Below are 9,853 nucleotides of genomic sequence, written 5' to 3' on the forward strand. Positions count from 1 at the left end.
CGTCTTTTAAATGCCACTACCATAACATATATCTTAATTACGGATAAGCCTCGTTAAACACAATGTCGGTATCAAATGCATGTAGATTTTAGTGTGAACAACAGCATGAGTTGGCTGTAACTTCGAAGCATATATCATTTATTTTTGGCCCGAACCATGAAGATCCGGGGTAGAATAGGTCTTCAGCAAACCAAGCTTGCCGTAAAAGGCGACGATGCTTGTCGTAAGAGGCGACTAATGGGATCGGGTGGTCAGGCGCGTATCCCAATTGCGTGGATCGATGCTCATGATGTCAATCACTGGATTATGTGGTTCAAACACGATTACTTACAGACCGCCATCATTTAGCTGGAATATTGCTGAGTGCGGCGTTAAACAAACAAACAAACAAACTATTTTCGGCGCAGGTTTCTCTTATACTTTGAGATCTCTGGACCAGAAGGCCATATCTCAAATTTATCTGAACTACCGTCTCAAACAAACTTTATCTAATAGCACCCATATCCACATTACTGAATGGTATAATATATGTATATGGATATATGTACATTTTAGGCATTGGTCGTAATGTACACATATTTGCTGAAGCTGTTTTACAAATGACCTATGCTCAGATCTATGTAAGTACAAGGGAGTTACCTATCTTATTTGTACATCGCTGACAGATGAACCAAATGGTTACATGAATATAGTATATTATTAAAGTGAACATGATTGACCTTCAAAGAAACCAAACAAAGTGTCTATGGCCAGCTCCCTTTGGGTTATCTTGTCGGTGAGGTACACCGGGGCTAGCCAGTTTTAATACTCTAGAGACCTTGAATGGTCACAAATTTTCTCCATGTTCAATTTATCCGCTTGATAAGATACTTTGCGTTCGTAACCCGAGAAGGTAGATTAAGATTCCCAAGAAGTTTTACCAAGATATCCAAAGAAGTAAATGCTAAATGATAAGTAGTCCGAAAATACTTATAAACGTAGTGATTGTGCCAGTCTGAGAGAGATACTACTGACCATCCTCTAAAGGATGCTTCATAAAATGTTTGATAGGCATTACTTAGAAGTTGACGGATGACAAGATCACACAATTGTATGGATAACAACTTCTTTAATACTGTGAAATAGCGACGTTTCGGAAATCTCCATGATTTCACTAAAAGAAAACTAACAGAAGCAGTCCACTTTCGCCTCAAGCCATCAATCAACAGAGATCAAGGCTATTTCATCCCACCCGCCTACTATGAACTCATCAAACAATAATCTCTTATCCTGTTTATTGGCTTCATGTCCCTATTGGCTTCCACCTATGTGTTCTCTGTCCATCGTGTTGTGACAGCATCATTCCTTTGTTGTCAACACCTACCAATGTTATCCCACTCATGTATGCAATTGTTGTTACTGTTAATCCCTTACTGTTAATCCTCCACCTACTATATATATTCTGTTCTATGTCCCTCAATCATTAATAACCACCTAAAAAACCCAATAAAACACACAACAGGTAACTGCCCACACTGCAAACATCTAGAAACCCCGGAACACGCACTCATCCACTGCACACACTACCTAACACATCGAACCGCATTACAAACCACCCTCAATCTAAGCAAGGCTCTCACTCTAGAAGCAATACTAAACCGACAAAATAAACTAGAAAACTTCAAGGCCTTAGGCGTATTCTTAATCAAAACGGAACTAATAAAACGCATCTAAAAACAAAATAATCTACCAAATCAAAATCACATAAACAAACAAACATCCACCATACTCAGCTCCCTTAGTTTTCCTCCCCAACCCCATCGGCATCTATTCCAAATCTCAAAATTCCCAAATTCTATATAAGCAGCCCCTAAAGCCCCCTCTTGGGTTGCACACACCACTTTCGCCCCTTTCGGAAACACATTAAATGGCCTGGCCGGGCCCGTGTGCGAAATACGCATCAGTCGGAAAGCGCACGTTAAATCTCCAAAGTAAGTAAGTAAGTACAGAAGTTGTTATCCATAAAATTGTGTCCAGGATGCTTCATGCTGTGTTATATAGTTTTCTAGATCGCTTCGACCTTCACATGTGTGACTGACTGAATACATCAATCTGCGTCTACCGAAATTTAACACAATGAAGACTATAACCACAGTTAACTTTTATATAATTATTGAATCAAAAGTGACCAACCTTAGCACTATGACATTTCTAAAGCCACTTTCTTTCTTTTCGGATGGCACCAATTTTGGGTTCTGGAAAGATGTTTCTCTGAGACACAATTGGTCTTCAATCAGGGCATCAAGGAGGAGCGCAAAAATATTTTTAGACTAGCAATTCACTTTGCTACAGAACACATATGTCCAGCGAACTATTTGTTTTTTTATTTCCAAACAAATCTCAACTAACATCCCCTCTCACCTTCCAAGCATAGCCAATGGTCGCACCTACTGTTCAAACATAAATATTAACCACGATTGATCAAATCACTACGTATTCAAAGCATTAAGGATGGTCATACTCGCACCACTGTCATATCTAGTTATACCAATAAGGCCTTGTGTCCATTAAAAGCTGAAATATCCAAGTCCACAAATGACATCTACCACGATGGTAACTGGATGTCTTTATTCCAGCTGCCCGCGGGACCGCCCCCGTGGTCTAGTGGTAGAGCGTCTGCCCGGAGAACGGAAAGTCCGGGGTTCGATCCCCGGCCGCGACATTAAAATACGTTTAAAGATGGTACTTGTTGTTACCCTGTCTGGCGCTCGGCATTACGGGGCTAAAACAAGGACTGGTCGGCTCGGAGTCAGTATACTGTGTCTTAATGGGGTATTCATGTTAAACTGCGGCATGGTATCTCAGTGTGCTAGCACTATAAATCGGCATTAGTCCGGACTAGTATAAGCAGCCATACACACATACACACATACATGCACGTCGCTATATAAGTGCAATAATCGTGGACGCGACGTTATACTCCATTTCACCCCGCCCCTAGCTGCCTGCGCTATGAATGTATGTTGTCAAAGGAAGAAAGAAAGTATGTCTTTCCACAAAAAAATAGTTAATACACCGTGTGCGTCACCATCTATCTAGATGCGTATCTATCTATCTATCTATCTATCTATCTATCTATCTATCTATCTATCTATCTATCTATCTATCTATCTATCTAAGATAGCTACGCGATAATTCCCAAAAAAACAATGAAGAACGAAGTGTGGTTTATTTCACGATAAAACATTGTTTTATCATGACGTCATTTCTGGAGATTCGAACATGCGCTCGCAACTTGATGACGTCGTATATATGACGTCGTATTTATTGCTTAGTACATCATTCGCAATGACACTTGTTTCGGGACAATAAGCAGCCATACCATGTCTGATTTAAGTCAATTTAAACCTGCTTGTTATGATGAATATGAATCTCAGAGTTAATGATTACCGTTATCACAGTCCAAGTCACTAATTGTAATTTCTGGCATTGTACCTCTTTAATCATTATATGAAATGTTACTTCGATGAAATTATGTTTCAGTACAACAAATGTCAACACACATGTTTAACACACATTCCCAAATTCTATATAAGCAACCCCTAAAGCCCCCTCTTGGGTTGCACACACCACTTTCGCCCCTTTCGGAAACACATTAAATGGCCTGGCCGGGTCCTTGTGCGAAATACGCATCAGTCGGAAAGTCACTAATTGTAATTTCTGGCATTGTAGCTCTTTAATCATTCTATGAAATTATGTTACTTCGATGAAATTATGTTTCAGTACAAAAAATGTCAACACACATGTTTTCTGAAGCAATGCTTTCCTTTATCAATCTTATTCTATTTTATCATTTCCTTTTATCAATCAATCAATCATTTCTTCATGTTTTTGTTTAACAGCCGCAAAATGTAATATTAGTATATGGTCGTCACGTAGCGTAGCCTAAAATTTCTTTCAAAATGTATTATCATTAGTTAAAGCTTAGATTGCATGATGCGAACAAACACACGTTTGGGTCTCGTCAAATAGACTGCTTCACCCCAAAGGAATATTGAAGCACATAAAATATCTCTGGAATGAATTATTTGTTTGATTTAATCCACTTTATGTTCACTTTGAAATAAACACAGCCGAGAGCTTTGATGGCAAAATATAATCTTCTACCTTAATATCATCTGCTTACATCTGCTTAAAGTTAATTCCTCCCAACGGAAGTATTATAATGTTGCAAACTTAATTAAGGCAAAAATATTGCTGACCGATATTCGTTGGTGGACCTCTCTATTAGAAATTTAGCAATAACATCTACGAACCACAAGAAGTCCAATAATGTTCTTTCTGGTAATCACTGTTAAGTGTTGACGGGACTATCAGAATGAAGAACAATTTCATGTACGACGCAGATAAAGGGTTGAGGATACCCATGCTCTGAGACTCGCTTTGAAGCTGGAATAACAAGACGATTCGACATACAGTCGTCGTGTGTGTTTACGACGCTGTCACGGGGAACATGGTTAGAGTGAGTGAGTCAATTGTGTTTAACGCGGCTTTTAACAATAGTCCAGTTATATCATGACGTGTCGGCTTAATGTGGGAGGAAAACCCAAAGTGATGCAGGTCTTAGACGTTTATCTCTTCGTTGTAACCCACGAGCACGGGTACGGTGCTGACAAACCTAGAAACATAATCGGGGCGAACCGGGATTCGAGCCCACAATCATAAGTTCCAAAGAGACGCAACTCTGAATTGCCTCTAGTGTTCCAGAAGTCTTACAATGACATTTCAAGCATGTGTACGAATGAAAGTTATCTATGCCCGAGGGTTATATGTCAGGTAACACGTTGAGGTGTTTCTTACAAGCCGCAATAAACATAAAACTCAATCGTCAATGAACTTGGTATCAATCAAGAAAAGGGGTAACGAATACCCAATAACGGAAGTACATCCATTCTGAGTGAACTGTTGGTACAGCCATTATAGTGTTCATTGCTCTCATAACAACGTTCCAGAATCATGGATCGCATATGGTGCAATGGGGGTTACTCTGTTAGCACACGTCTCCCTGATTTCTATTTGTAGAAAACATGTTGATCCTTGTTCCTTTTTTATTTCAGGGATATGCACACACGTCAAGATGAGAGTTATGGTAAAATATGTAATCCGTCCGCTTTAACTATTCCCAGGCTGAAGAACATCTTTTACAGCTAATCGGTGAAAACAGATCCGTAATTCACTGTGCTAATTCAAGAGCTACACTGTTTTGTTCTACTTGTCCGTTATAATGGATAGATTATAACAGGTCTGGGTGCACGGATGGGCCAGTCGTCCAAGGCGCCGCGATTCGCTGTGCAGAGTTGCGTCCCTTGGGCGCGCCAGAAACCTATGATTGTGGGTTCGAATTATGTTCCTAGGTTTGTCAGCACCATACCCGTGCTCGTGGGTTTCACCAAAGTGGTAAGCGTCTGAGACCTGCATCACTCCGGGCTTTCCTCCCACATTAAGCTGAGACGCCGCGATATAACTGGAATACTGTTAAAAGCGGCGTTAAACCCAACTCACTCACTCTTACAAGTCTAAATCATTCTTAAATGATGCAATATAGTTGTAACTGTAGAAGAACAAACATTCCATACATGACACATATATATGTATCTATCTATTCGTGTCCACATACTAACAGCAACGTATTTATTAAATGTCTGACCCGTGAAGATCCGGGGTAGAATAAGCCTTAAGCAAACCCATGCTTACAGTGAAAGGCGACTAACGGGATCGGGTGGTCAGGCTCGCTGACTTGGTTGATCCATTTCATCGTATCCCAGCGTATTGCGTGGATCGATATGCTCATGATGTCAATCACTGGATTGTCTGATCCAGACTCGATTATTTACAGATCGCCGTCCTATTGTTGGAATACTGCGGCGTTAAACAACAAACAAACAAACAAACATGTATCTATTTCTATCTGTATCCCTATAGACCAAGAAGAATATTCACAATATACATTGCAAGGCATGACGGGGTGGTGTCATAGGGGGTCGAGATGGGAGATGAGCCAGGAGGGGGAGAAGGGAGGACGAGATGGGAAGATGACGTGTGGGTTTAACAGGAGGGTGAGGTGAGGTGAAATTGGGTTTAATGTCGCGTTCAAGATTGTTGCACTTATATCGCGACGTGCATGCACGTGCGTGTGTGTGGCTGCTTGTACTAGTCCGGGCTAATGCCGATTTTATAGTGCTAGCCCACTGAGATACCATGCCGCAGTTTAACATGAATACCCCACTCAGACACAGTATACTGACTCTGAGCAAACCGGTGCATGTTTAAGCCCTTTAATGCCGAGCGCCAGGCAGGTAACAACAAGTGCCATCTTTTAACGTCTTTTGGAATGAAGCGGCCGGGAATCGAACCCCCGACGCCCTACAACTAGACCACGGAGGCGGTCAACAAAAGGCAGAGATTGAAGGAAGCGACCGTACTGTAAGACGAGAAGGTGTGACGGGAGGGTGTGATGGGAGGGTATGACGGGAGGGTGTGACGGGAGGGTGAGGCGGGATTGTGTGATGGGAGGGTGTGACGGGAAGGTGTGACGGGAAGGTGTGACGGGAGGATGAGGCGGAACGGTGAGATACCGGAGAGAGACAGGAAGGGGAGACGGGAGGGAGTGACGGGAGGGTGTGACGGGAGGATGAGGCGGGATGGTGAGATACCGGAGAGAGACAGGAAGGGGAGACGGGAGGGAGTGACGGGAGGGTGTGACGGGAGGATGAGGCGGGATGGTGAGATACCGGAGAGAGACAGGAAGGGGAGACGGGAGGGTGTGACGGGAGGGTGTGACGGGAGGGTGTGACGGGAGGATGAGGCGGGATGGTGAGATATCGGAGGGAGACAGGAAGGGGAGACGGGAGGGTGTGACGGGAGGGTGTGATGGGAGGGTGTGACGGGAGGATGAGGCGGGATGGTGAGATACCGGAGGGAGACAGGAAGAGGAGATGGGAGGGAGTGACGGGAGGGTGTGACGGGAGGATGAGGCGGGATGGTGAGATACCGGAGAGAGACAGGAAGGGGAGACGGGAGGGTGTGACGGAAGGGTGTGACGGGAGGGTGTGACGGGAGGATGAGGCGGGATGGTGAGATACCGGAGGGAGACAGGAAGAGGAGACGGGAGGGAGTGACGGGAGGGTGTGACGGGAGGATGAGGCGGGATGGTGAGATACCGGAGGGAGACAGAAAGGGGAGACGGGAGGGAGTGACGGAAGGGTGTGACGGGAAGGTGAAGCGGGACGGTGAGATACCGGAGGGAGACAGGAAGGGGAGACGGGAGGGTGTGACGGGAGGGTGTGACGGGAGGGTGTGACGGGAGGATGAGGCGGGATGGTGAGATACCGGAGGGAGACAGGAAGGGGAGACGGGAGGATGAGGCGGGACGGTGAGATACCGGAGGGAGACAGGAATGGGAGACGGGAGGGTGTGACGGGAAGGTGAAGCGGGACGGTGAGATACCGGAGGGAGACAGGAAGGGGAGACGGGAGGATGAGGCGGGATGGTGAGATACCGGAGGGAGACAGGAGGGTGTGACGGGAGGATGAGGCGGGATGGTGAGATACCGGAGGGAGACAGGAAGGGAGACGGGAGGGTGTGACGGGAGGGTATGACGGGAGGGTGTGACGGGAGGGTGTGACGGGAGGGAGTGAAGGGAGGGTGTGAAGGGAGGGTGTAACGGAAGGGTGTGAAGCGTGGGTGTGACGGGAGGATGTGACGGAAGGGTGAGACTGGAGGGTGAGGCGGGACAATGAGATACCGGAGGGAGACAGGAAGGGGAGACGGGAGGGTGTGAAAGAAGGGTGTGAAGGGAGGTTGTGACGGGAGGGTGTGACGGGAGGGTAAGGGGACGGGTGAGATGAGAGACAGGAAGGTGAGGTTGGAGTGTGTGATTAGAGAGTGAGACGAGAAAAGTGAGATGAGAGGAATGAACGTGAAGGTGAGACGGAAAGACGAGATGGGAAGGTGAAACAGGAGGGTAAGACTAAAGGGTGAAATTGGAAAGAGAGATGGGTGGATGGAACGGGAAGGTGAGACGGAAAGGCGAAATCGGAAGGTGAGACTTAAGGAGCCTAGAGAGTGAGATTGGAAGGTGAGACGTGACAGTGAAACAGAAATAACGTCATTAAAATGTGCAAAATGCTCGCTTGAAGGCTATTTCTTCAAGTGTGGGAAGAGGTGGGAAGATGGTTCCAAATCTAGGGAATACGTAGGATGCTTATATTAATAGACCTGTGCACAGGTGCATTGTCCTGGTTGATAAAAACACCTTTAATAAGTTTTACCTTGATATTCCCACGCAGTTACCAAACAGAGTAGCACAATTAGTGGCCATATTGGCTGATAGCGGTGAGTGAGTAAGTGAGTTTGGTTTAAACGCCGCTTTTAACAGCATTCCAGTTATATCACGGCGTGTCAGCTTAATGTGGGACGAAAACCAGTTTACCACTTCGGTGAAACCCACGAGCACGGGTATGGTGCTGACAAACCTAGAAACATAATTGGGGCGAACCGGGATTCGAACCCACAATCATAGGTGTCTGGCGTGCCCAAGGGACGCAACTCTGCACAGCGAATCGCGGCGACTTAGACGACTGGGCCACCCGTTCCCCCTGATAGCGGTGAACCGAAGTCTGGAACCTTAAGCAAGGTCGGCTGTGAGTCGGTACACTGGTTGGGGTACCCATGTTAAACTGAAGCAAGGAATAACATCATATAACCGGCATTGGTTCGGTCTAGTGCAACAGCCAAACACTCACGCACGCACGCACGCACGCACGCACGCACGCACGCACGCACTCACGTTTTCAGCCAATCCTCGTATGTTTGGAAGTCTAGTTTAATTTAATCAGTGCTCTCGCTGAAATCTCCGCCACAACCTGATTTATTTGCACGTTTTACTTTTATTACTGGTTAAGTTACAATCTTTTTTTTGTCAACTATATACCTGGTTGCACATTTTACTGGACAATACTGGCCGTCTGGTGCGTCTTCAGAACACATTTCAATAGCTGATGCAGCAACACATGTGCCAGATTATGACTAATTGGTTACGTACACATTTACATGGACATCGGTTCTGTCGATTTGGTTAATGGTTTTTGTCTCATGTGTCTGGCGTACTTCATTTCCTATTTGCGTTGTGCTCATCAGTCTTGAGTTTCAAAATCACATTATACAATTGCGGAATAGGATGCAATAATGCCATGGCCATGCTCTTCTTTTAATACACTCTCGAAATAACCTGGGAGACGAGGTGTCGCTGTGGGGCGCTTTGAGTTATGTTTCCATGGATAGGTCGGACGTTTTAGCCGGGTCCCATGGCTTCAGCTTCATATTTCCATAAACATGCTACTTTTGATGAGACCACATAGACATGGTACTGGGGCAAACAAATATCATGTGGACATATCAACCAGTATCAGGTTGACATTATTCCTCTGATCAAATCACCTTTTCGCGAGCACCGAGCACCGGGTCATCACTGATGTACAGTAATCCACTCCTATGATTTTGTTGTTCTCAGGCTTTGACGTTTAGTATTGGCATTGAATAAATACGATAAACATCTATGATCGCGTACAGATCAGACAGATCGTGAAGATCCGGGTAAAATAGGTCTTCAGCAACGAATGCTTGCCCTAAAAGGCGACTATACTTGTTGTAGGAGGCGACTAACTGTATCGGGGGGTCAGGCTCGTTGATTTGATTGATGTATCCCAATTTCGTGGATCGATGGTCATGATGTCAATTACTTGATTGTCTCGTCCAGACCGTCGTCATATATCTGGAATACTGCTGAGTGTGGCGTTACACAAACAAACAAACA

General features: G+C 45.0%; 1 protein-coding gene across 1 annotated transcript; it reads right to left on the minus strand.

The window, feature by feature from the left end:
• Positions 1-6,408: 6,408 nt before the first annotated feature.
• On the minus strand, positions 6,409-8,359 carry LOC124133524 (proline-rich extensin-like protein EPR1). The gene is made up of 2 exons (XM_048401028.1): positions 8,310-8,359; positions 6,409-8,008 (listed from the first exon to the last, which is right to left on the minus strand). The coding sequence occupies exons 1-2, from the start codon at positions 8,357-8,359 to the stop codon at positions 6,409-6,411; spliced, it is 1,650 nt and encodes a 549-aa protein (XP_048256985.1).
• Positions 8,360-9,853: the final 1,494 nt, after the last annotated feature.

Source organism: Haliotis rufescens, unplaced genomic scaffold (genome assembly GCF_023055435.1).
Source record: "Haliotis rufescens isolate VD_foot unplaced genomic scaffold, xgHalRufe1.0.p SCAF_20, whole genome shotgun sequence".
NCBI lineage: Eukaryota > Metazoa > Mollusca > Gastropoda > Lepetellida > Haliotidae > Haliotis > Haliotis rufescens.

Bases quoted from the DNA above. Each gene is read 5' to 3' on its own strand.
- LOC124133524 (XM_048401028.1), bottom strand. From the start codon at position 8,359: ATGGCCACTAATTGTGCTACTCTGTTTGGTAACTGCGTGGGAATATCA. The intron at 8,009-8,309 runs GTAAAACTTATT...TTCACCCTTTAG, and splicing joins AACTGCGTGGGAATATCAAG to TCTTACCCTCCTGTTTCACC.